Source organism: Xiphophorus couchianus, chromosome 18 (assembly GCF_001444195.1).
Source record: "Xiphophorus couchianus chromosome 18, X_couchianus-1.0, whole genome shotgun sequence".
NCBI classification, from domain to species: domain Eukaryota; kingdom Metazoa; phylum Chordata; class Actinopteri; order Cyprinodontiformes; family Poeciliidae; genus Xiphophorus; species Xiphophorus couchianus.
The window spans coordinates 10,336,870-10,363,569 of NC_040245.1; the positions used below are offsets into that span (position 1 = coordinate 10,336,870).

General features: G+C 37.2%; 2 protein-coding genes across 2 annotated transcripts in view; both read right to left on the bottom strand.

Moving 5' to 3' along the window:
• Window positions 1–201: 201 nt before the first annotated feature.
• LOC114161865 (phosphatidylinositol transfer protein alpha isoform-like) lies at window positions 202–14,885 on the bottom strand. The gene is made up of 12 exons (XM_028045482.1): window positions 14,730–14,885; window positions 12,861–12,891; window positions 6,803–6,948; window positions 6,454–6,545; window positions 6,222–6,229; window positions 6,069–6,143; window positions 4,244–4,321; window positions 3,160–3,237; window positions 2,965–3,075; window positions 2,714–2,836; window positions 1,275–1,332; window positions 202–1,191 (listed from the first exon to the last, which is right to left on the bottom strand). Exons 1-11 carry the CDS (start codon window positions 14,744–14,746, stop codon window positions 1,285–1,287), a joined length of 807 nt encoding a protein of 268 aa, XP_027901283.1. The 5' UTR covers window positions 14,747–14,885; the 3' UTR covers window positions 202–1,191; window positions 1,275–1,284.
• Window positions 14,886–17,548: 2,663 nt separating this feature from the next.
• The window catches only part of LOC114161608 (large neutral amino acids transporter small subunit 4-like), a 30,237-nt gene continuing 21,085 nt past the window's right edge, over window positions 17,549–26,700 (bottom strand). The window contains exons 9-14 of the mRNA XM_028044981.1: window positions 22,799–22,942; window positions 22,379–22,505; window positions 21,525–21,657; window positions 21,095–21,168; window positions 20,799–20,922; window positions 17,549–20,711 (exon numbers count right to left, since the gene is read on the bottom strand). Of these exons, the coding sequence (XP_027900782.1) occupies window positions 20,550–20,711; window positions 20,799–20,922; window positions 21,095–21,168; window positions 21,525–21,657; window positions 22,379–22,505; window positions 22,799–22,942 (764 nt within the window). The 3' untranslated portion in view covers window positions 17,549–20,549. The remainder of the gene's footprint in view (window positions 20,712–20,798; window positions 20,923–21,094; window positions 21,169–21,524; window positions 21,658–22,378; window positions 22,506–22,798; window positions 22,943–26,700) is intronic.

Consider the following 26,700-nt stretch of genomic DNA (forward strand, 5'->3'; position numbering starts at 1 on the left):
ACTCAAATGTGTATAGTTTTGTTCTCCAGTGTGCTTTTGAAAAAAAAAAAAGAAACAACTTTTTTGTGCAATCATGCAATGGAGATCTACATTTTATTATCCAACTGTGCTTTTATTGTCAATGTACATTTGCAGCTGCAAAAAAATTATGTTGTATCCTTAAGTGTTCCATTGTGGAAATTGTGCAAAAGCCTGTTTTTACATTCATAGAAAAAATAAGCTAAATCAAAGTCATCTTTATTTTGACCATTACAGTAACTATGCTTCAATGTTGAATCAACTTTTTTTCATGCAAGCAGGGAATGATTGTCTGCTCCTCTTAATGTGCTTCTTCCAGAACTCAATGTCAAACTACATGTTGCCAATGAAAAATGTCTTTAATACAATGCACAAATCCCATAAAACTCTAGAATATTTGCAATTGACATGTGACAAGACTCATAATGACAAAATATTTTTAAAATCTTTAACCATTTCAGCTCCTTGGAGACATAACACTCAAACCCTAATCTTAATTATTAAGTATCTAGTGCTGGTAGCTCATGAAAGTCAGACCATCACATAAAAGGGTCATCATTATTAAACACCCTTATGTGTATAAAAAAACATCTATCCTCAAGTTTTTATTGTCTCAGTCAACCATGGCATGATTGAAGGCACAAAAAGTGGAGCAAATGATAATTTGGACAAAATTAGGAAATATCAGTGCCATAGAAAACATCACAGGAAGAATATTCCTGATTCCTCTAGTTACTTACAGTACAAAAAAAGCAACACTTACAAATATTGACAGAAAAGTTTTCCTTACTGTGGAAAGTAAACAATAAATCAGAGAAATAATACAAAATCAAGAGGATTAACAAATCCTTTATGCCCAGAGAACCCACACCAGTATATTTTAAAAGTTGTTAGGAATAGGCATACCCAAGAACATTTCATCCAAAAAGCAGACCTTTTAACTTGCATCTTAAATAAAAAACTAAACTAAAAGCAGCCGTAGTCAAATTTAATAGTACATAAATATGCACGAGTGCTTTGCAATAATGAGCTCTTATTAAGAGCAAATCTTTATTAAGATGTAAGGGGGAGGTATTCTTGATTATGCCTAGGAAGTCACTGTAGTTCCAGTCAGCCTGGTGAGTGCAGAGCAAGCTTGCTGGACAAGGTCAGCTCCTCCAGTATCACATGGGTCTGGGTAGAAACACAGCAGACACAATAAGACTAATTCTGTTTAGAGAAACATTAATTTAATAATGAAATGATTTCTGACTTACGGCTTTGACATCACTCATCAGAGGCACCCATTCCTTTGACCTCCTCATTTTCCCTCATCTATTGACAGCGAAACATGGTAGTGAGAAGTGTGCACAGTTACAACTTACTTTTCTTATTTATACATGTTGAAGACTTTTTATTTCTAGTGTTAAAAATGTAATCACTGTAGAACAAATGATTCCCACTGAGTAAATGCTGTAGAATCATAGGAACATAAGAACTATGTTGTGTTTTAATCACATTATTACTAATTTGCTACAATAAAGGAAAAGTTCAATATTCTTTGTCATAGACTTCAATATGTGAAAATTATCTAATGTCCAGATTCATTACAGAAAGCAATATTTCAAGCCTTTATTTCTAGTTATTTTAATGATTACAACTTACAGATCATGAAACCTCAAAACTTAGTATCTTGGGAAATTATAATAAAGTATAAGATCAATATAAAAAAGGATGTTTTAGGCACAAATGTGGATAGCATGTCAATGCACTCAATACTTGGTTGGGGCCCCTTCTGCATGAATTACTGCATCTATACAGCTTGGCATGAAGGCAATCAGCCTGTGGAACTTTATGGATTGAATGGATTTTGCTCGACTATTCTCTCAAGGTGACACCTGCTTACAGGTGAAAACAGTTAAAAGTATAAAATACAGCTAATCTCTCCTTCACACCAACTTCAGATCCCTGATGTTGATACAGCCTTTCTATCCATTGAATTTACTGTGGATATGCTCAGATCCAGTAATCTGAACAACCAGCTTCTTCAGCCATCACATTTTGGAGCTTACCCTCCTTGCGGACATTTGTCAAATACATGATTGTGTGACCATTACATAACCTTTATACATTAAAACTGTTTTTCTTTAATTGGGGTAAAATCTAATATTCTTTTTTTTTTTTGCCATAATCAAAATGACAATAAATGAAGACTTAAAATATTTAATTTCACATGTATTGGATTTAAATGAGTTTCACTTTCCTGAAATTGGGTGAAAATTATGAAGTCATGCTAATAAGTCAAGTTAGTATCTTAAGTTTTGAGCTGTACCTGTATGGAGGAGGAAGTGGAGATTGCAGTTTGATACTCATCACTAGATGTCACCATAACCTCAAAATTAGACTTAAAAAAGGCATATCTCAAGGTGGACTGATTTTGTTTGATCCATTCAATACATGCAGTCAAGGGTGCAGTCAAATTTAGACAGATTAAATCTGCCACATGATACTTTAATTTACTCTTACAGCACACAGTCCAAAGAAGCTGCTTTTAAAATATTTGTATCAGGTCATTTCCTTTGTATGAAGGGATGTACTAAGTCTTGTCTACATTAACTGGAACTAGAGCTGCATCGACATTTCCATGTCGAAATAGAACAAATGGCAACATTTGTTCGGGCTGATATCTGAACAAATTTTACTACATTTCATTCACCTGATCTAGTTCCTTCTTCGTCTCCTCCTCCATACGCCGTATGTCGTCCATCGACAGCTCAATCCATTTGTCAATCCAGCAAAACAGCTGCCTGTGGAAGTGGGTAAACAAACGCTTTTCCACCTGGACACAGTGGGATAAGTGGGAAAAGACAGAAATTGAAATGGAGGGAAACAGAAGTCAACAAACTTTACAGCAAAAGCCCATTTCTACAACAAATCAAAATATAACAATTATAAAATTTCTTTTACTTTTTGAATGAAGCTCTCCATCTTGTTTTGTAGTCCCAGCCACTTGAATTCAACAGTGACTAACTTGTAGGCACACATGTGAGGACAGTCTTTGTTGTTGGCAAGCTCATTCTGCAGATTTAGACAAAAAGCAAAAATTAACAAGTTAAATAAAAAACCTTTAAGGCATTTTAATTATAAAATAATATCCTGTACCTGCCACCCAGTTTTCAGAGGGCCTCTTCCTGTCTTCTCTGATTTAAAGATGGCAGGATCTTCTTCCTTTTTGTAGTCCTGTAAAAATCAAGGAAGCATGTAAAATAGCATTGAAACAAGGGAATAAGTAATAACTCCTTTACTGAATGATAAGCAAATACATTCAAATTTCCTGGGTTCCACCATTTGTATTATTTATATATTTGCATAAATCCAAGTAGATTGAAAAACATGCATAAAATCTAGATATACAGTATGTATTTTCAGCAGAAATTTCATTTTTCATTATTCTTTTCTTCTTATCGCTAACAAATCTGTTGGAGATATGACACACAAACTAAATGGTGCCATCTTTGTCCCTTTATTATTATAGGCCATTATCTACCAATCAAAATGCTTTTTCCCCCCTTTTTTCTTTCTTTTAACAAAGCCATTATAATTTAATTTCTGACCTTATAACTTCCATGTTTTGGAATTTGTTCAAAAATTCATGTTTTATTTCTTAGCAATGTGAAAATATTTTTATGGTAAATTTACAGAGCTAAAAGTGGAGTCTACGGGGTTAAAACTGCAGAAAATATGACTGAAGATCTCTTATGTACACTTTAGAAATAGCTTCATAAAAACAAAATATATTTTGATCCATCATATTTCTATGACAACCCATTTTTATGTATAAAGTACACTGATAGACCAAGTACTATGCATAAGCAATAAAAAATAATCCTAATCAATATTGCTACCTATTTTTGACACGCCAAGGATCAAATAACACCAACACAAAAAACTGTAGATTAAACACTGTAATTAAAAGAAAACAAAAAACACACAGATAGACTGACATTTAAGAATTTTAAGTGAATAAAAATTCAGAAAATGTATGAACATTTGCTAAATATGATGAGGACTGAGAAGGGATAAAAAAACATTTGAAAGCAACAATCTGAAGCAAGTTATTCGTGCAGCATTCTGTAAAAAGGTAAAGTACTAAAAACGGCCTCTGAAGTTATATTTAGAAGCATTCATCACAGAAGAATCGGAGCTGAAAACTGGGCTTGTTAAAGTTTCTAAAATGTTTTCTTACCTTTTCACTGATGCAGCTGTTATCTGCAATGTCAATTTTAACAACTTCCACTGCATCCCATTTCTCCACTTTATGTACCTGCAGAGTAGTAAAGAAAGAAATTTAATGGTTTTATTGAACAGAGAGGACACAAATAAGTGGCAGTATTAAAACAGAAACAGCCAATTAAAAAGAAGATAAGCTCTATGAACTCTAGTTCTTGCATTGATAGTCTCTGACAAACTTGTCAAATGGGGAAGCAATCTAAAGAGAAGTAGTTTAGATCCAGGGGTTTCTGGACAACTGGGAAGGTTTTCTGTTTTGCTTGTGTCGTCTTCAACCGACTTAGGTGGCGCGTAGTTTTGGAAATGTGGACATCCAGCTGAAGGTCACACTGATTTTCACTTTGAAAATTACTGCTAAATTTCTTCTAAAACAATCTTCATATGTACGCTAAATGTATGAGCAAAGAGCCATCAGAGTGGAATGAAAAATCTGTAGATGTGCCAATTTTTTATCCAATTAATTGTCAGAATAATCAATTACAGAAATAATTGAAGACCTAATAATGACATACACTGGGGCGTGGCAGTGGCGTTGGGGTAAAGCATGACCCACGTATGGAGGCCTTAGTCCTCAATGCACCTTCATGGGTTCAAGTCTTGATCCAATGACCTTTGCCAAATGTTTTCCCCCTCTCTCATAGCCCACCTTCCTGTCTGACAACTGCTAAATAAAGACTACCAGAGTCAACAAAACCCTAAAAATAAAATGGTAGTCATTTCACACAATATTCCTTTTTGTAATTCAGCTCTTTATAAACTAATTAATATAACAAGCTGATAGCTATTCAGGATCTTTTCTTGGGTAAACATGCTGCTTAGCAGACATGCAGGTAAAATGCAGCACCGCACATGGAGATCTTCATGGCATGTTTATTCACAACGTCTTATTTGTTCATTTTAATGTGTTGATTTATTACCTGGTGGCCAATAAAAACGCAAAAAGCAACTTATGTGTAGCAGGATTGTTTGTGTTTCAATCATTCAATGAAAAGTGAAGTTTGGAAACAACTGATCTGTCTGTACATCAGAAACCTCAAGCATCCTGTGTGGTTTTTAGCACCCTCATTCATAACTGCAGTGGAGCTGCTGGGTTACATGCGCAGTTTTCGTGTTATCACATTAGGACATAAACACAAAGCTTTATTGTGTTGTATTAATAAGTCCCAGAACTACATACAACATGGGTATACAATGACTTCAGTTATAAATGAAGGATAACATTCATAATCTGAAGAGTACAATATCTGCGGGTTCTTAGAATGTTAAACAACCACTATTTATTGATATTTTAACAGTTCATTTGGATTTTTCAATATATCCAGACACAACCAGCCATTTAAGAACATTCAGACTTTTAAGAACATTCAGGCCCAAAATGAAAATTTGTTTTACACCCCTGCCTTAGCACTTCCGAATAAAAAGTTTAGCCAGTACTTTCTTGGGTTTGTATCAAAGATTGTGGTACACTTTTTCTGTTCATTAAGTTGACTGACAAGATCATAAAAGTCCCGTCATAACCCATTTTAAATAGTCACATTAATTTTTAAAATGATAATGACTGTGGCCTAAATCCACAGTCTCACACATTCCTCCTGGTCTGCCTGGACTTGAACTGTGAGCCCACTTGTGTGTAATTTAGTCTCTAGCTGCAGAAACTATTGGCATAAAGGTTTTGGGCTTCTGACCAACAGATTTCCCCTCTACACATTCAGGCTTTTTGATTACATGTTCTCTGCAAGTTAAAACTAAATCTAATAGCAGTGGTGGACATTGTGACTTACATTCACTTGCTCGCCCATATCAGGCTTGTGCCACGTCTCAATCTTGATCATGAATTTTTCTTTCATATAGACGTTCTGTAGTTGCAGGACAGAATGGTCAGTGAACAGGGAATATTAGTGTGTTCAACTTAAGTATGATTCACAAATACTTACTGTAAGGACTGTTTCAGAAGAAGAGGTGGATGGCGATGGAAGAAGAATTATAAAAAGAAATTTAAAAAGATGTAATTATAATCTGCAGATTTCAACACAGTCATACTTTTTTGCACTGAGGTTTATCTAAATCTCAGGGAAACAGGTTTTCAACTGAGAAGGAGTTGATCACCCATGTGCAGGGTACAGTGTGTCACATGTTGCTGTATGTGTGCTCTGCATTGTGACTTACTTGTACGGCAGTAGGGATATGCATTCCAGGCCTTCTCGTGGACCTCAAGAGAACCTTTTGGAGCGATCATGCGGACAAACGACGGCACTTTGCTACAGAGACAAACATGAAAAGTGAATGTTTTTTCTTGAAAAATGTTCCTCTGTTGTCATACACTTTATGCTGTATAAATTGAACAAACCCCACTCTATATGTAACATTTATACAGACTTACTAGTAGAGATTAATTTAAGGTTTTGCAAAGTTCAACCATAATTAGCAACAATAATGGTAACTTTGACATGAAGGAAAGTCAGAGTAAGAGGACTGTGACATGCATGAAGGGTTTGGTTAACCAAAGGTCACCTACCTTTGCAGGTGGTAGACCTTATGGGTGTATTGCCCCTTCTCTCCATTCTCCTCGTATGGCTCGTTCTTAAGAACCTCCACACCTTCTCCCCCTCCTGTCTCATTTTTGCTGGCTTCTGCTACTGCATACAGCTGCCCCACTTGGTACTGAAAAGAACCAAGAAATTTATTGAAATATTTTTTAATTTTCTTTATTGGAATAACACAAAAGGTCAAAGAAATAATTTCTATTTAATATTTTCACATTACAACCACAAATGTCGATGTGCTCCAGGATTTCCCCCAGTGAATTATAAGCCTGGCGGGTCACCAGTGAGGACACAAGTAAAGCCCTACTAAGCATCGTTTAGTTATTTAAGTTTTTTTTTTTTTTTATGTTTGCATTTTTTAAAGACCTTATAGTTGATGTTCAGGTATTAATCTTCCAATCTTTCAAGAACACATAATTATCAAGTGATACATTCAAATTTCCTGTCAACTTTAAACATTTTTAACTCAAAAACACGATGAGCCGGTGGAAGAATGGCTGCCCCAGCGCCCAACCACCAGGCTTAGCAAGCTTTTTGGGGGGGAAGCCTTGTATTCTATTTTGATTTCCTGTGATAGAAAAAACAAACAGTAATGCATAATTGTTGAGTAAGAAATAAAAATCTAAAAAATGTAGAATACATTATTCCAATACGCCCTCTGTTTCCAACCGCCTTTCAATGTAATTACAGCTGCAAGTAACAGGGTTCTTCACCACTAGGGATCCACCAATATAAAAATAAATTTGGGCCAAACAAATGGCCGATAACCAATATTTACTGATATATTCTATATATTTCCTTACACTTTCAAAACTGTGTAAACTCAACCACACCACTTACATCGCTTTTCTGCTTCAGTTAAACACTCCTACAATCCTGCACTGCCTCACCATCACTGTTACATGATCGAACAAATACCACACGGTCCCTCCAGGAACACGTAAACAAACAGCAATATAATGGAAATTAAAATCAGTTGTCAATATCAGCCAATACCGATATAAAACTGGATGGATCGTGCCTGTAAACAGAAATATTCAAGTTTTACAAACAGATTTTTAAGTGGATTTAGGTCTGGACTTTGACTGGGCCCTTCTAAACTTTCCTAGCTACTCTGGCTGTATGCTTAGAGTTGTCATCCTGCTGAAAGTTGAACCTAACTCCAGTATTTAGCTCCACCAACTCTGATGCTGAAGAAAGGTATCCCCACACCATAATGCTGCCAGCACTGTTTCACATTGGAGATTATGTGTTCATGCCACAGTATTCTGCAACACATGTGCAACACGTTTGCTGTGTCACTACTTGGCTTGTGTCAAACTGCCAAGAAGATGACTTCTTTTAGTAATTTCCTTTTTGTTTGTGTAGTGCATGCCTAACAGTTGTCCTTCAACACCTGAGCTGTGGCTCCACAAGAGCCACACTCTACTACTTAGCTGCTTATTTATGCCTTCTTTGCTGAGGGGTCAGTTGAGATAGACGGCCAAGTCTAGGTAGGTTTGTAGATGTGCCACGCTTTATTTTCAGGCAACAGATTAAACAGAGCTCGGTTGTTGAAATAACTATAACTAAATAAGTACGGTAATCCAATAACCGTTAACAGGAGTAAACAGCCTAAAAAAAGGTCATTTGTTGAAAGAACACTGTCATAGAAAACTATACAAAAAATATGTTTTGCATTAAAGAATTTAAAAAAAAACAAAAAAAAACTTTGAAAATATTTTCTACCCAGAAACCCTCAAGTGGAAGTTTTAGCTTAACCCATTTCAAATTCTGTAAAAATAAATAAATAAATAAAATAAGTTTAAGGGCTGAATTTTTCCACATGTTGATGCTAGAAGTATTTTTTTAGCTGCAGATGCAGATAAAAAATAATAATAATAATCAGAAAAAAACCTTCATAATAGGGTTAGAGTAAAGGAATTCTCTTTTTGCATTTTAGGAAATAAAATGTTTATTTTGTCATTTTAAAAAGCTTTTAAAAGATTTTTTATTGTATAAAAAATCTTATATGGCTAAATAAAAAATCTGAATGTCCAAATTTTTTTTACCTGATGAATCACACTAATCAATAGCTTAATCCATTACTAAAATAATCATTAGCTGCAGCCCATGTTGTTTGTTCACTAAAAAAATCCTCTGAGACCTTCACATAACATCTGGATTTATACTGAAATTAAAATTACACACAAGCTTGTTTTGATTGTGGAAGGTGAAGTTCTGCCCTGGCCTCAAGTCTTTCTCGGTCTCCGATAGATTTTCCTCCTAAAATCTTTGACCAGTTGGAATGATTTGCTTAGGGGGATTTGCAAGATTATCCCTTTCATAACACACTCAAATAACATTTTCTTCATGAACAGAGTCGCCAAAACATCTCAGCACTGAGGCACTAATTATCCCCACATGCTAAACAGCCAAGGCTACAAAGTTAGAGTTTAACTAGGATGATAAATTTGCCAACTAAAGTCAAGGATCTTTCTAAGCTGTTGCTTTGAATGTTTCGGAGTGTGCCAACATGACTCAGATGTAGTCAGAGATTTACATCTGTTTAAGTTTCAGAGAAGAACATGTGATGACTATGTAAAGCACTTCTAGAAGAAGACAACACAAATAATACAGGTTGAAAATATTTTAAAAATGTCACTCAAAGTGCTCTGAATGGCAGGAGAGCTATGAAAGAGTAACTTATAAAGAGCAGCACTGACCAATCATAAACAGTTTTCCAGCCACTACCAATTTAATGCTTTTTCAGAGGAAAAGCAGCCGGGTGAGCTTCTTTCTAACTTGGCTTTCTTCTTCTTCCTCCCAGGTCAGGCAGAACTGCTGTGGCACTGGAAACAGTGACTTGCACCTTGGGTGTAGTCGGCTTTATCACACACTGACAAAACAAAAAGGCTTGTCGACTGTTTTATGCAACGCTGAGACGCCTGGTCCACCATGGCAGCTGCTGTGTCATCATGAGGCGTGCTTACTAGTGGGCTACAGTTGAAAAGGAAATGCCACAGCTGGTGCTTCAAACAGCCCGGCCACACACATAAAAAGCCATAATCTTGTATTTGGATTCAGACAAACCCTCTGCTACTCAGAAGCAAGGCGTTGCTACGGCCCGACAACTTGTTTTGGAAGCACTGGATGTTCAGTTTCTCCTTTGTGACGAGGAATGTTACCTGCCACGTAGAACCAGTCTGACTTACCAACGACAAAAGCAGGCAGCTTCCAGAAGGAAACAAACGGTCATCAGCAAGTAGCAACCAGAAAACAACAACCGCTACAGCTTCAGGCACATAACTGCGTCTAACAGGCTGGTCAAAGAAAAAGACAGCCTGCTACAGACTGACAGGGACAAGGTGTGTATTTTAAAGTTGAACAAGAGCCATAATGACCACGGTAAAAGGACTGAGTCATACAAATAAACCTCAGAATAACTTTAATATCAATCTGACCAAAACTTCAAGCTCCTTTATGAGTCAGACCTGAATAAACATTCTGCCATTCAGAATTTGTGTCATTTATTTTTTGATGCAATAATAAAATTAGTCAGGCCTTTCCGTTTTAACCTCTTTTTCATTGGATTCATCACAGATTCAAGGTAATTCATTTAGGAAATGTGCATTTTGGATCTCAAGTCAGGATTTGTTGTTATTTGATCCAGATTTCAGACATCCAGCCATCATCTCTATCTAATCTGGGATCTGTTCACAGCCACTTGACCCAGATTCTCTGGGGGAATCCAAAGCCAACAGAGAAACGGATTCCCTACAGCGTGTCCTGGTTTCTCTCCCTCGCTATGGAGTAGGGAGGCAAACAATTAACCAGCTTGCAATTGTTCATTAGATTAAAATTAGTTCCAATCGATTAACTAATAATGCCAGGGCGATCCCAGATCAGCCAAATAATAATAATAATAATAACATGTGTAGGATGTAAAATGCAAATTATACTGTTCTGTTTTCAAATATAAACATTTGATATGTTCATTCAGCCGAGCTGCATGATGGGGTGGCATCAACTTCTCAAACGAAAATTACTGATGTGCTACAAAAACGAAAATATGATACTAATGTTTTATGTAAACATTCAAACAGAAACAGCTGATTCCTTTCTCTGACTTGTGATCCAGAATGTCCATATTTTGACAACAAACTGGACACACAAGTAGCATTTTTAGACTCTGGTTTCTTGCAATTATCTAAACTACCGTATTTTCCGGACTATAGAGTGAACCTCGCTATAAGCCGCAACCACAAAGTTTTTTTTGAAAGAAAACTGGAAACGTAGTACGGGTTATAAGCCGCTTGTATCTCCGCCGCTCTTGGTTTTTCACAAGGACGCAGCCCTACGTCTAAAAACACCGAACCATGGATTCGTTCATGCCGAACTTACGTGCAGCGGCTATCGATCTGTACTGCATCATATGAACTTCTTTGTGTGGTTTCCATGATGAGGGGGTATGAGTTTGAAAACATTTCTCCGTCGTGCCTGCTGCTAGCATGTGCTTGTTCTAAATGAAAATTAGCGCTATCTTCTTTGATTTTCAATTTTGTCTTCCAATGATTCACTTCCTGCTAAAAAGCCCCCTGGCGGTTGAAGAAAAAAACCACAGAAAAGCCTCACTGGACTATAAGCCGCATGGATCAAAGCGTGGGAAAAACGTAGCGACTTATAGTCCGAAAAATACGGTACAATAAATCCTGACCCTTTTCATTCAGTAATTCAGCTGATTATTTCAATTTATCTCGTTTAAAACCTGATAATCTGATAGATTCAACTGACTCAAAATTGAGAGTATTTTAAATAGAAGGTTAGTCAGTAATTCTGAAAGAATAATATATAATTTTGATATAAATTCCTGGCCATAAAAACACAATCATGCAAGCCAAGGCCAGAATTGAGCTCTATGTTTCTCTGACTGTAGACACAGTTGATGCGTCACCATGCATTATTAATTTGTAACTCCCCAGATGAAAACTTCATGAAACTTGATCTAAAGGAAGGGTTCCACTTTTTTACCTGTTTAGCGCTAGATGAGAAGCCTAGCTCTTGTGTCAGAGTGATACATTCATCTGACCCAAGCATAGTGTAATAGGAACCAGGTCAGCCACTAGCATGGCTGATCCAACTTTGGGAAGTAAACTCTTTACCTCCACTCTGCCAAAATATAAAATAAGTAACAGCCATCCATGTGGGTTAGATGATTTTGAATGTTGAAACTGCAAATCCACGATAAGCATTAGGATTGCACATAGCATCCCTAAATTATATCCAATGTAGTCCAAATCAAGATGGCGTAAACATCCCTATTGCTCAACTAACAGGTGAACCAACTTTCCACACTGAGGGGAGGAAAAGCCAGTCTCACAACAAACTGGTTACATGCTTGAGTGAAATGCTGGCTTCTGCTCTGTGTGACACACTAGAAAAAAAAAAAGACTTCTGTGTTTTAAACGACATTTGGATTAAAATGCACAATGAATGAAAAAGGGAGGGACTCATCTAACAGCGCAGGGAGAGGTGAAGAAACAGAACCTGCTCACCTGAATATTCAGGAAAAACCACCATTACGGTAAATTAATCCCAACCAAACACACTCCTGGGTAACACTTAATCTTCAAGAGCAGCGACCAATATTCTCCAACATGAATTATCTTGGACAGACAGTAGGGTCAGATTCACAAACTGAAATAAGTCAGTCACTGGCATTCACTGCTCTATCCCACTGTGGTGTGAAGCCATCTTTGCTCATAAATAATCACCATCTACTTAGGCAGGAAAACTAAAAAACATATTTTCAAAATCAGAATGAGCAAAAATTCCTACATCTTAGAAAAGCTGCCGATAAAAAATTAGGCACAAAATTCTGATAGCTGTATTGCTGACTGTACAACAAGAAAGTGACAAAAACAAAACATTCTGCAGATAAGACAGTGGGAATCCAACACATATCTAAATATAAAACATGTACAGTCTGTTGAAGTCAATAATCTTGTATTTTTATTGATATGATTGAAAGTGAAGTAAATAAATGAGTACCTCCTCGACTGAGATGGGCAGGACAATCTGGCTGTAAGAGAGAGGGAGAGGAAAAACAAACATAACTCATTAGAGTGCACACATCAGCGGGAAGTGATGAAAACACACTAGTTATAGATTTACTGCTGAGACATCACATCTGTACAAAGAGAAATTATAAAGCTTTTCCTCTTTTCAAACAGTGATTACATAATCCTGTGGGGTTTAGAGGAACAGTACAACTTGCAAATGCTAATATTTACCCAGGATAATTAAAAGTTCCCAAGAAGGTACAGTAAAGGCAAAGCCTGGAAAAGTCACTTTCAGCCGAGTTTATTGTAAAACTACTAACTACCAGTACTATATATACTTCTTTTTCTGGAAAGAAAAAAAACACACATTTGAGTAGTATTAAACATTCCTGGATAGTATCTTTGATCCACAGCGAAAGGATGACCTTCATGGTCCACTCAGAGATGAGGAAACAGCTGTATTTATGGGCCATGGCTTTTACTTTAACACACAACTTATCTAACTTCCATTACACGTGCGCTGAAATATACAGTAGGAGATAAGGTTCGTCAGGCACAGGCGAGTAAGGTCAATAACAGGTGAAACCAAGGCCTCACCCCATGGATCACACAGTTATGAAGAAAAGATACAAACATATGTTTATTTTTCCTATTTGCACACTGTACAATCAGAACGTCAATGAAAAAAGTGCACTTATACAATACACACGGTACACTGGGAAGTAGCAAAGCATGTGATCTTCTTCTGGAGTCTCCACTATCACAGGAACTAAAAGAGCAGGAAGAGGAAATTATAAAGCTGCAATCAAGACGTGTCCCATAAAGCGAACAAACAAGTCTGGAGTTTTTAGTGGAAACTTTGCCTTTGAGTGTCTGTCTGCGTTCTTTGTCCTCCTATACAATAGTGAATTAATGACTCACTGTTGTCAGTCTAGCAGAGCTTGAATATTTCATAAGACAGATCAGAGTGGAAGAGGAGCTTTTAAGGCATCAACCTGTTGCCTACTGGGCTAAAAATAAGATCAGCTGATCGGATTCAAAAGAAGAAAAGAAACAGTTCAAATGGTTTCATGTTCTTCTAGCACTAGTATGACCTAAAGGCACATCCAGCTTTATTAGGGATTGTAATTAACATGGCTGAGCCTGTTAATGTACTTTGTACCGTGGTCAGATGACAGTCAGAGATGGATGTCGTCCCAGCAGTGATGTGCATATGACAAGAAGTGATAAACTATAGGAGCCCATAAGCCCAAACACTTGTCTTGTAAGAAAAGTTTTAAAAGAAATGCAGCAACAACGTCCTCTTGAAAACTTACGGCATGTTTCATTTAATGCAATCCTAGATCTTGTTAAATAATACTTATTTTTAGCGTGGGATAATAGTTTCAGGAAAGGAAATGGAGCGGGGAATGCCTCACTGCTCCGTTAGCCTCCGTCTTCCTGTTCATTAAACCGCTGTGAAGTCCAATTTCAACACTTAACTCCATTATATCGCTGTTTCAGGCGCAATTGAGTAAACCTGCTTAAGCCGAAGTTTCATATACTCACGTAGGCGTTCAACCGCACTTATTTCTAAATACTCTTCTTTGCACATTTGCTAAATCAAAGAAATTGAGAAAAACAGGAAGAAATCTAAATGAAGTCCTGCGTTTAACAACTCCGGGATTATATTCTAAAATATGTGAAAAGACGCCGCTTTTTGAGGGAAAAAAAAGCAAGTAAAAGGGAGTCATACAGCATGAAACATTCATTTTAAGTTTTTAATGTCTAGTTAACAATTTACTAACAGTTCATTAGATTTTATTTTAGTTCAAACTTTTCAAGTCGTCGAAGTGAAATAGAAATAAAGCGTACTTACAACTCTTTAATCAGCATGGTGGCTGTGCGTCCGTCCAAACGTCCGTGTCTGAGTGTGGAATGAGCCGAACCGAGCTGTTCATTCACTGCTTTGAAAGGGTTTTTCTTCCTGTTAGATGCCGTGTGTGTAGAAGGGGCGCGGCCGAGGAGGAGTCCCCACCTTGTTTCAGGTAACTAGCAGTTGCGTTCAGGTTCTGTCGGGAAATAATCAACCAGCTTTACCAGTTTTTCTCGAGCCACACGTTTCGCTACTGGTTTAAATACAAACCAAATGTATGCACCGCTCAAATAAAATGTAGTTTCATAGTGCATGTTACTATAAAACTGCTCTATATTTTTATATCCACCCCTGAAATTATGTGAAATTGACGAACCAGAGCCCATTGATATGCCCAGTGTGCAGTGGCGGTGTTTCCGATATGGGCGACATGGGCAGCTTCCCAAGGCGACTTTTTGTCCAGAGCGGCCTGAGCTCTCGGAATACTCCCTCCTCCTCTCTACACACATACACGCACACACCCCACGCCCACGCACGTACACGCACACACACTCACACACACACAAGCCAACACACAGACACGCCTCCTAAACCTCAGACGCAAAAGTTCAAACCTCTCTTGCCTCAATTTAGTCTAAACAGAAGCAATACATCCATGTTCATAGCCACCAGGAAAATGTTTCAAATGTAGTCCTTAAATAAAATAGACAAAAAAAATAATGAAAATTCAACTGTGTTTAATAGAGTTATTGCATGTGTTATTATTGACCCTTATGAGTTCTATCTGAATCTTGTCTTAGTTTATTGGAATTACAGTAGCCATGTTCTGTCTATAAAACATTTTATTTAAATACATAAATAAGGTAAAACGAGCTGAGTAACATTCATTTAGTCATAAAATATATTTGATAAAGTTCTGTTTGGTAAAATTGGGTCTCAGAGGTTTATTAGAGAACAAACAGCATCATGGAGACCAAGGTACACATCAGAGAGGTCAGGGAGAAAGCATTGAAGTTTAGATTTTAAAATAATATGTTACATATAGTACAAGTAAAAATCATGAAAATAAGAGGTCAGTCTTGTGTTGTTTTAAATGTTGAAATTTATAGCTAAACTATTTTCCTTTATTGGAAAGCATTGTAGATGTTCAGAAGCAACTTCTTGTCAAACTCTAACATATTCTGTGCCATTTAGCACAGAAAATACGCATACCCAACCTGACATGAAACCAGCAACAGTGTTAATCCAAAAAAAAGCCCACATTTTCTATTTCTATTTTCTATTATTTTTTTCTGGTCTGGGGACTAAAACGCTTCATCACTTCATCACTCAGCCTGAAGGTCTGTTGAAGTCATCCAGAAATCATTCATACTGACTATGTGCTTAACTGGGTGACTTGCATTTCTTATTATGTTTAAAATGAGTTTCACTCAGATTGAGTGATACTCTGAACACGATGAGCACAGGATATGGTCATCGTGTTCAGACCATATTCTAGACATGTACTTCTATGTGCTTCTGGAAACACACAACCTCATGTTCTCCACTGAGCTGCCTCATGCCTTTATCACCACGTCTTTGTCTTCTATGGGAGATACAACAATAATAAGATAAATTATGTTTTTCACCTCCTCACAGTTGTTGCTATTACCAAATGTACATTTTCTTGAACTGGAAAACAAGAGTAGATATAAATATCACAAATGGGAAAAACAGCTCATAAAACAGATTTAAATGGAAAATTGTTTACATACGTGCTTTGTGGATTCTTTATGGTCAGCATAGTTTTAAATGAACAAATCCAACATTCATTCATTCCTTTCTACACAAGAGAACTAATGAATTAACTACAAAGTTGTAAGACATAGTTATGTTCACTTTTTAAAGTAATAAATCACAATGTGAATCTCAACTATTCATGTTTTTTATTATACTTCTTTTTAAAAAATTATTCAGGCCATTTTATTATTGTACTTAATCATGCATTTATTTTCCTTGGTATTGTTATTTTCTTTTTATTGTTTTGGTTTTGTAGTTTCACTCATTTGTCCATTCACACCATCAGCATGTCACATTGGATTATGTTCGTTTTTAATTGTTATGTTTTCCAAGAGTGTTGTAAATCTTTCAGAAGGACAACTATGTGTATGAATGCTTATGCAAAACGTTATATTTCTTAGTAGTTCTGTCCTTTTTTATTTTTTGTTTTCTACCAAATCGCTTCAAGTTTTCTTCATCAAAAGTGTGTGCTCTACAATCTTCCAATTTTGCTAGCTCTTTCTCAAAATTTTAGACAAACATCCTGGATTGCAGAACTCCTGGAAGGACTTTATGTTTTCTGTTGTTTCAATCAACAGTTCTCTTGCCAGATGTTCCTACGCATTAAGGTTTGCAAGCAATCACTTCTACTAAGAAAATCATTTGCAGACTAAGACTGGAGCCAGCATTTGTTTCATTAATGCAAATTACAAGCAATTCATTTTTTAACACTAGATAGTTCAAGTATTTTTTCTCTGGTTGATCTGGAAAAAAGGTTGTAGTTTTAGTTGTGTCAGTCACTTAACTTTGTACAAATAGTTGAACAAATAGTTTTAAAAAGTATTTTAATAAAAAAAGAATTTGGGTCAATTTCTTATTTTTTTTTTTTGCAGCCCAGCTGTACAAACATAACAATGCTGTCTAAATTTTACCTTTAACATGGAAGTCTGACACCTAGTGATTTAGAAAAGTATTGTCTCTCCTTTTCTAAATCACTAGAAAAGGATTTAGAAAAACACTCAAACGCTCCGGTTTTTTGTGCCATTAAAAACAGGAGACAAATATACAAATGATTGTTTATTTAATTTCATATATTCAAACTTTGTTTTTCTTTCAGTTGAAAGAACATATTTTGAAAAGTCACTGACAATAGTTATACTGTGGAAAAGACAAAAAAAAAAGTCATACAAGGTAAAATATCATGGAAATGCACAATCCTGTAAAATCAGAATGGGAAAAAAAGTAAAGACAGTAAGACACTATAGGAAAAAAAATACAAAATGTCAAGTGGAGAAAAAAAGGTATATGTTTTTTTCCTCTTATATCCCCACTTTTACGCATCACACATACATAACTGTTAAAAGCTAACACCCAAAATTCATTATCAGAAAACAAAACAATCCACTGAAATGAACAAGAATACACAAAATCGCTTTAGGGCTCAGGGTTCGGTGGGGACGAGGTGAGTAATCTAAAGAAGTCAGTGACTCCATTTCCATTTTCTCATCGCTTGTTCAGTACAGGCTCAAGTCTCACATTGGTAGCAATGTTAGATGACTTTCCTGTAAGTACTGCTGATATATTGCCAGGAACTCGGAAACAGAACACTTTAACCCAAATTCCTGCCTCTGAGCTTCTTTTTCATAACAACCCCAAATTATTTAAGGAAGGAGAGGAAGTGTTATCAAAATTAGATCTGAGTGAAGGACAAAATGGGTATTTCAATTTAAAATGTCTGATTTTAAAAAAATAATGGGCAATTCTTTTAGTAAAATAAGAGTACATTCTGTCTAAAAGGAATGGATTGTGAACTGAGAGACAAGACTCTGCTGCACCTTCTGTGTGAATAAAGGCCAAATGTGAAGCAACGCCTCTTTTTGTTCTGATTATAAAAAAAACCCAAAAACATCTTTTAGCTTCCACAGCATGAACAAATCTACATCCAAAAGCCCTGGGTCTACATTCTTTCCACTGTGCACCACCATTAAGGAGTCGTGTGTTAGAAATAACAACAACAAGCTGTGCAGGTATATGCAAATAAGGTCCATTTTAGACATTTTAAAGTGCATTATGTGCTTTTTTTTTATCCTCACTGAAAGTCTGTCACTGGGAGTACGTGAAGGCAGCAGAGTGTCATCTCTCAGTTCAGGCACCTGTAAACAATTTAGGTTGTGTTTTCAGACGGGGGCAGCTGAAAGTGATTATCAGACAATTTTACAGATGGAAGGACAGAGAGTCTTCCTGCCTGTTTTCACCTTATGACAAGCTTCACTGCGTGGCATTTACAGTCAGCAGACTGAATAATATCCAGCACTCCATGCTTCTGTTTTATTTCTCTCTCTAAAAGACAAAGAGTCTTGCTTGTCTGTGTTTGAGCTTATTACATTCAGCTTTTTTTCCTCTGAGAACAATGAATCATTATGGTTTTCTCCTTTAGGAAGAGGCCTGTTGCCATTACAAAGGTTTTAAAACAGTAAAAGTAATTCACAATGTTTATTTAAGTACTTGTAATGAGAAGACACTCACTAAAGAAGTACCACCCATTGCTCTTATTAAGGTAACGCTGTTTTAAATCTAGTTGGAGAGCTACGAGTGTGCAGAAGCAGACTGCAGGCTAGCTACCAGAGCTGATAGCTGAACTAACCAGCTATCAGCTCTTATACTTGTCTTTTAAGAGTAGAAAGATAAAACAATATTATAATATCCTAACATAAAAACTAAATGTTGTGGTTGTGTATTCAACATAATAATAATTTTGGCCATGTAATACAGTTTTGTGCTAAATATTTTTGCAAATACTGTGAAATTGTGTTAGGTTACCACACTATGAGAATCTCATACCAGCCCATGCCTAGTTAACATCAAGCAAATTTCTGTTCCCAGGTTTATGACAAGGAGTCAAGCTTCCCTGAGCTGCTGATGCTGTACATCAGGTTTTACGTTGTGAAATCACCATGAAATGCATACGAAACAGAAAGCAAACGCTACATGAAACCACAGCTACACTAACTCTTTGGAAATCAACCTGTGAAGGAAAAAAATGGATATTTGATTTGTTTGTTTGCAGTATGACCATCTCAGCTGCACTGTGAAACACAAACACATTTCTGGTATTCTAACTAGCACCGTCCACAGTGTAAGAATAGACTTAGTGAAATGAACACGTATATTTGGATGAATGTCCAGCGCCCACCACTGAACTGAAATGCTTATTGCTGAGATGAACAAATACTACAGTATAATTTCATTGTGTATGGACACTACTCCAATGTTTAAAAAATGTGCTATCTGTCTGCTCTAAACATTCCTTCATATTACTGGATCATGATTGAACGTCACACAGAGACCCTTATCTAAACTAACACAAGAGCTGACAGGTTTGTCAAACACAAGCTGTGTGTAGATCTGTTTTCCTGCTCAGGAGGCTGAGTAAAACATAAACAAAGGATCAACACTGTCACTGGGATCATGCACCAACAATATAACACAGACACAGGGGCTGCTGTGTTTCCTCAGTGACTTATCAGTGTGTTGTGTGCTGATCTCAAAGCTGTTGCATTTTGGGTTTCTGCTGAGTCCAACAGGAGGAAGTGGAGATGACAGCGCAGAGAACGCTGCTCAAATTTCTTTGTGTGTGTGTGTAGGCGTGTGCGTGTTACTCAAAAAAAGCTGAGTAAGTGAGCAGGAATGCACTGCCCCCTGCTGGTTAAATTCAGATCCACACTGTTGATAGCAGTCAGCTGCCATTTTCTGTGCTTTTGAATACAGAATGGCAGGAGTGAGAAGAAGAAGGAAGAGGACTGATTAAGGGAGAAGTGAACTGTCTTTTCTCTCCCTTTTTAGTCAGTTTTGGATCATGATTGGAGGAACTGTCATCTCCCCGCAGTGTTTGAGTTTGTGTTGGCTTTATCACAGAGCATCACAGAAAGTGAAACTAGTCATCACAGTGTTCACGCGTGCAGAATCACCAGTTCAATATATGTGTCCGTGTACAGGTTCGCCACACGTTCATCCTCCTCTCTGTGCCTTATTTATTTATAAAAAACAAAAATGTCTTCATCCTTTCTACACGGTGGCCTCTGGCGCGCTGCCATTGTTCATCTTCACGTAGACCTTGGGGTCGTCGTTCTGCTCATCTCGTAGGCGCTGGAGGTGGCGGCTGTGGCACAGGAGGTAGAAGGGCAGGCAGAATCCCAGCATACTCAGCACTAGCAGGCCCACGTTCACCTGAGCATCAGATAGACAGAATGATAAACAGTGATGCAGAACAGGGAACTATACTCTGTCATGCTGGTGTCTCAATGTGTGTCTTACCCATAGAGGGTCTCCCTCCAGGGGTCCCAACATGGCCATGAAGAGAGGCTGCTGCAGCAGAGCGAACAGAGCGCTGATCAGGGACTGCATGCCTGTCAGGCTGCCAAACTGAGAGGATGGGTACCTGCAGAGGACAAACAGAATGTGAGCATATTTGGACTGAAATGATGATTTGAGTTGGTCTATCTCATAAAATTTCAGAAATATAAAAACGTTTTTGAGGAATGAATGCTTTTTCTATCCCTTTATAGCCCCTTTTTTGCTGCAATCGTCTTTTAAACATGCCCCACACTTACACAGCAGCATACAGGCCTCCAACAGCAGAGTGGATGAAGCCTCTCACTATTGTGTGCAGGACGAAGGACAGAATCTGTAAAGAAAAGAGAAAATAGACATGCTGTCCTTTAGCAATAATTTTACAGCACAGCAGGTCTATATTTAGCACCAGCTGGCTTTCATCTTTGATAAAGGCCATTCAGAACCAAATGGATAAATAAGAAGCAATATTAATTTTGTCCAGTAGGTGTCAGTAAAATACCAAGAAATATATTTTGCTTCAGTGTTGTGCAACTAGGGTTGAGAGAACTGCCTGTATCTGCAGTGTTACCCCTGGGTGGAACAACAGAGGCACATGTTTGGAAATGTGAATCCCCAAATATCTATAACACTGCAGAGCAGTAACACACGCACACCCACCCCCACATACACACACACACAGTTTCACACCTGAAGCGGGAGGTTTGGTATGATGCATGTGGCCCCGAAGCCAACCAGCAGCAGGTTGGTGAAGATGAAGGCTCTAGTTGCATTGACGATCTTCTGAATCTTTTTGGTTGGGCGCCGGGGCTGGCCGGGCTCACTGATTAGATGAAAAAAAAACAAACAACAAAAAAAATCAGAAAATTAAATAAAATATGTTTTAGGGCAGAAACATTTAATCCGATTAATGGTTTATTGAAATAATCCACTAATTTAGTAATCGATTAATTGTTAACTTGGCAGACCTTGCTGAAAGAACAACATATCCAGAGCAGTAATTAATCCACAACTATACAAAATATATACATTTTGAATTAAAAACTTTTCAGTTTGTTAATGTGTTCTACCCAAAACTGCTCAAATCATAGGTCTAGCTTCACCTGGTTTGTAGAAAAAAATCTGTACACTTCCTACTAGGCACCTTTTCTAATCAACTATTAATTGGTTCAATCAAAAACTAGTCAAAATATCAGCCCAATTTTTTTTAGCTCCAGGTGCATCCTTTATTACAAGTGATCAAGCATACACTGAAGTAATTCTATTTTAATGCATTTCAGCTAATAAAATGTTTATTGTATTATTTTAAAAAAGGAATTGAATTATTTGTTTATTTGTATTTTTATGCATTTCTAATATTGTAAAAAATAAGCTTTAGTGGTTAGATGAAAAATTGCAAGTCTGTGGGAATTTTTTATCTGATTAATTGTCAGACTAATTGGTAGAACAATTAAGTACTAATATAACTGTTAGTTGCAGCCCTGCTATGTTTTATCCTGTTTTCCAGCTGTTGTTTCTGAAACTCTAAGAGCTTGCACTCTCACCTTTTGACAGTCTTGTCATTCTCATCCTCACAGTCTTTGAGCTTCCAGTCCATGACGTAGCCAATCACAGGAGAGGTGACCAAACACAGGAGCTGGAGCACGCCGAAGATGGAGGTGTAGACACTCACTGAGGAACACACAGCAAAAACACATTTACTTATTATTCTTTCAGGCCAGACCCGGAGCACAACAGAAAAATGATCCATGATGGACAGCAAAGACAGCTGAGGAGGACAGACAGTGGAGGAGGGGCTGAATGGAGGTGATTAACCAGGCCTCAGAGCTCTTATCCACTTGCATCCTCTCCACTGTAACAGCAGCAGGAAGCAGGCATGACAGGGATGTTCAGAGTTTAAAGATAAAAGACACACAAAGCAGCTTCTGCATTTTTATGTGCAGCTTATGGGTGGTTACACTCACCTGTGCCCAGGTCTCCGTCTGTAAGGGACTCCAGGATGGTGTTCATGGCTCCCATGTAGAAGATGAGTCTTAGCTGTGTAACGCACATAGTGATGAGGCTCAGCAAGAAGATGGGACTGAAGATGCTCCTCATGAAAGACTGGGCTGCAGAGGAAATGAGGCGAGATTTAATAAAATGCTTTAGATAAGTGATCAAAAAGATATGAAACATAACAAAAAGTGTGATGTTTGACTGGTTGTGGCGAGTGCAGGTGCTCACGGCAAGTATTTATTTGGAGATATTTTAGAATTTGCCCTCAGTGTACCCAATGCAACTCTGCTCTCTATAAATTACTCAGTGATTCAGTTATGCAACAACCCCCCCCCCCGGGCAAATCTTATAACAACCAAACTTGATTTTATCTTATTCAGCAGCAGGATACCACTTCTGTACTCATAATCTCTCACATTGTCTTCTCATCACATCAACAGAAACACGTTGATAATGGACATTAACTGAGCATTATGTGAGGACTGAGGTCAGAATGTGGCTCCCCTTAGAAGAACTGATAATGATTCTAACAAGTGGTTAGGCTTGTAGAGATTTGTCTAGTATCGCCCAGTGACACATTTTAATTATGACATTATGCAGGTAAACAACTTTGTTTATAATCTAATATTAGGCTATGATAATAGGTTTTTTTTTTAACATTCATATTTTCTTTATTTTGGTTCCCACTGAATGAATCAGATTGCAGCTTCTACAACATTTAAGATTTTGCTGGCATGTTTTAAAAATGCATACATAGCCTATTGTAAATTTGAACAAACTACAAGTGTACACTCATCAACATATGCTTGATGAGTGGTGATAGTATGGCGCTGTGTCTAATATTTCAGCAGCAGAAGATCATAATGTACCTTGCAGACGAGTACGAGCATGCCTGACTTTTGGTTCGATGCACTAATTTGATGATATAAGACTGGTCCAGTCGCTTATTTTCAAATGCATCTGTCTTGAAAAGGTTTTCTATTCTCTTTGAGTTTTACACATTTTGTCACTTTACAATCTCAGACTTCAATACATTTTAAGATTATCGGGATAATTTTAGCATATTTGGTGGACAACTGTCAGCTGGTACAGGTGGATTTCAAAATTTCCACAACTAAAAATCTGAAAAGTGTGGTGGTGAGTTCAGACACTTTAAATTAATACATATTACAACCACTTTTTATTCTTTTTTGGTTTACGTCAATATATTTTGCATGCAGGTCAAAATGTTTATCCTGGGTTTCATTTGACCAGAGTCAATTATTTAGTAGTAAACTGAACTTTTTATGGTGTCCTTATTGTAACTCTTCCAATAAGGCCAGCTTGGTAGATCAACTTTATTTATACCATTAGGTATATTCAATTACTTGGTAAACAGTAATAGTTTTCCAAAGGTCAGGTTGTCCTGTCATCAGACTCTTCCATCTGACCTGTTGCTCTATTACAGAGTTACCACCAGCATCTTGGCTGCTTTCCTTACATTCCCAGCGGCCTACTGGTTAAGAGGGACAGCTCTACATGGATTAAACAATGCTCTGTGAGATGTTCAAAGATTTATGTCTCGTTTCCTCCTCTTTGTTTCGGCCTACTGTATAAAATCTCAGTAAAATACATTGAAGTTTCCTATTTTAATGTAACAAAATGAAAGTTCAAAGATTGTGAATAATTTTGAAGTAGAAATTGTCATCTAAATATTTCTGTTGCCTTCAGGTGCTGTGGTGACACTTCTTACCTGAATTAGGAACAGGAGGATCCAAAGAAAAGCAGACAGTGGGTAAAGTTGATCATTAATGAAGCTTGTGAATATAAATGGAAAATGGACACTTCTGTCCATCTGGTGAAGTACAACAACATCCAATTAGTCCACAGATGGACCAGGTGGGTTTATTGCCTTGATCAACAGATACCCATGTCGGGCTAATCACTGGAAATGTTTGGTCATGGCCACAAGAAATTGGGATGTTTTCCAAGCCCTTTTAGCCATGAATTATTAGAATCTGATCACAGTCCATTAACCACGGCATAGGGCAAAGAATGAGCAACCTAGGACAAATTTGTTGCAGGTTTCCATTGCAGCTGTGCTTTTAGAAACACAAAAAAAGAGTTTGTTTGTTTCTGAATATCAATCAGCAACAGAAAAAATAGGTCCTGTCTTATTTCCAGAGAGGGAGGTTTACATACCAAACTAGTACACGCTGGTCTCTAACAGAGAGTTTGTTATTACATCCACATCATTTATGACTGTTACAAACATATTATGAGCCATTTTTAGATAAAAGCCAGAAACTGATTAATAACTAGCTAAGTCAGAAGAAGGTCATGCTTCTTCTCCACATTATTTCCATTAAGAGAATCAATCATTTCAAGAAACTCTTGAAGACCAATTTCTCATTGGCTTTCAAATGCAACCAGATTTTGTTCTTAGAACTTCCTTCTGGTATTACTGTCTTTTATTCCTTTCTTGTCTATCCTTTGTTCCTATATTGTTCCTTGTAAAACGTTTTGGAGCTTATAAAGTGCTACATAAACAAAATTGACATTGACTGTACCGTTCCAGACAGCTGCTCTCAATAGGGTATGCAGACATAAATATGAAGTGCACACATGTTTGAACCAGTTAACCCCAAACAATGCCTCTTGGAGCTCCCTGCCAGAGCGCCACACCTGCTGAGCAACTTTCCTAGAAATTAGTCGGAACTGGTTCTACGGTCTATTTGGTATCAAAAGGATCAAGAGGGAACCCACCAGCCTACCGCTGGGAGAACCTGACCCTGAGGAAGAATTTAGAGGCCCAGGAGAGGCCTGGAGCCACAGGGTTGACAGAGGTGACAGGGGTCGATGTAGTGTGGAAGTGGTGCAAAGGATTCTTCTGTAACTGCTGCATAGGCCAAATCTCTCTGTTTATTATGTAGGGCTTTTATAACTAAAAATGTGAAGACCGTACAGGTGTTTTTACACATTCTTTACATAAAAAGAATGCGTAAAATGGTTGTTAGCTTGGCTAACCCATTATTGTCCCATTATTTTTCTTTTATGTATCAGTTTAATCTACAGTTTCAATCACTAAAAGACTGGGTGCTAAGGTGTGTTCAGCATCTAGCTGCTAATCAGGCACGAGCTAAGATTCTCACAGTAAAAAAAAAAAATTAAATAATATTGTACAACATTATCTAATTGATTTATTAAAAAGAGAAAAGGAACAATTATTCCAACTGATATTAACTATTTTGGCTATTAGCTCCAGCTATAACAGCAGTTCAAGTTAAAATTTTTATTGCTTTCATTGAGCAAAAACTTGTAAAAAGAAAAACCAAAAACCACTAAAATTAGTTGTGTTTATTTTGGCTCTTTAAAGAGTGACACTATACAACATGTAAACTAGTTAATCAGTTCTCAGTTAGGGTAGCTAGCTTGCAGCCAACTGGCTAACAAGCTTGCTAACTGTGGTTTATAAGCAGTGTTACCTTATTAAGGCTAATGAGTGGCGCTATTTTAGTCTGTTCTTCTGGACCTGAAATATTACAAACAACTGAATTCATCCTTTTTTATCAAGGGAAAAATGTAACAGCTTTCTTTCAGCCGGCTGACTGACAGTGTGCAACATAAATGCCTTAGGCGAAGCTTCACTCTAGCTGGAGAAAGTTTGATGTTCTTTCAGTCGTTATGCCATGTGCATGTATATCTGTATATGGTTACATGCCTAATTATTTGGTTGCCACTAGCTTGTTCGTGTTAAAGAAGTTAAAATTAGCTTAAAGTGATATTTCATTCTAAGAACCTCAAAGTCATGAATCATTTCCTTCATGGCTTATCCAGCAATCTGATACCCAAGATGCTCACATGCACATGTTTAGCTGACCCAAAATAATTG

What these genes read in the sequence shown, in the direction of transcription:
- LOC114161865 (XM_028045482.1), bottom strand. An exon ending in AAGGTCTACCACCTGCAAAG is followed by an intron (nt 6,546 to 6,802) that starts GTAGGTGACCTT and finishes TTGTCTCTGTAG; the next exon opens with CAAAGTGCCGTCGTTTGTCC. An exon ending in CGAAGAAGGAACTAGATCAG is followed by an intron (nt 1,333 to 2,713) that starts GTGAATGAAATG and finishes CGCTGTCAATAG; the next exon opens with ATGAGGGAAAATGAGGAGGT.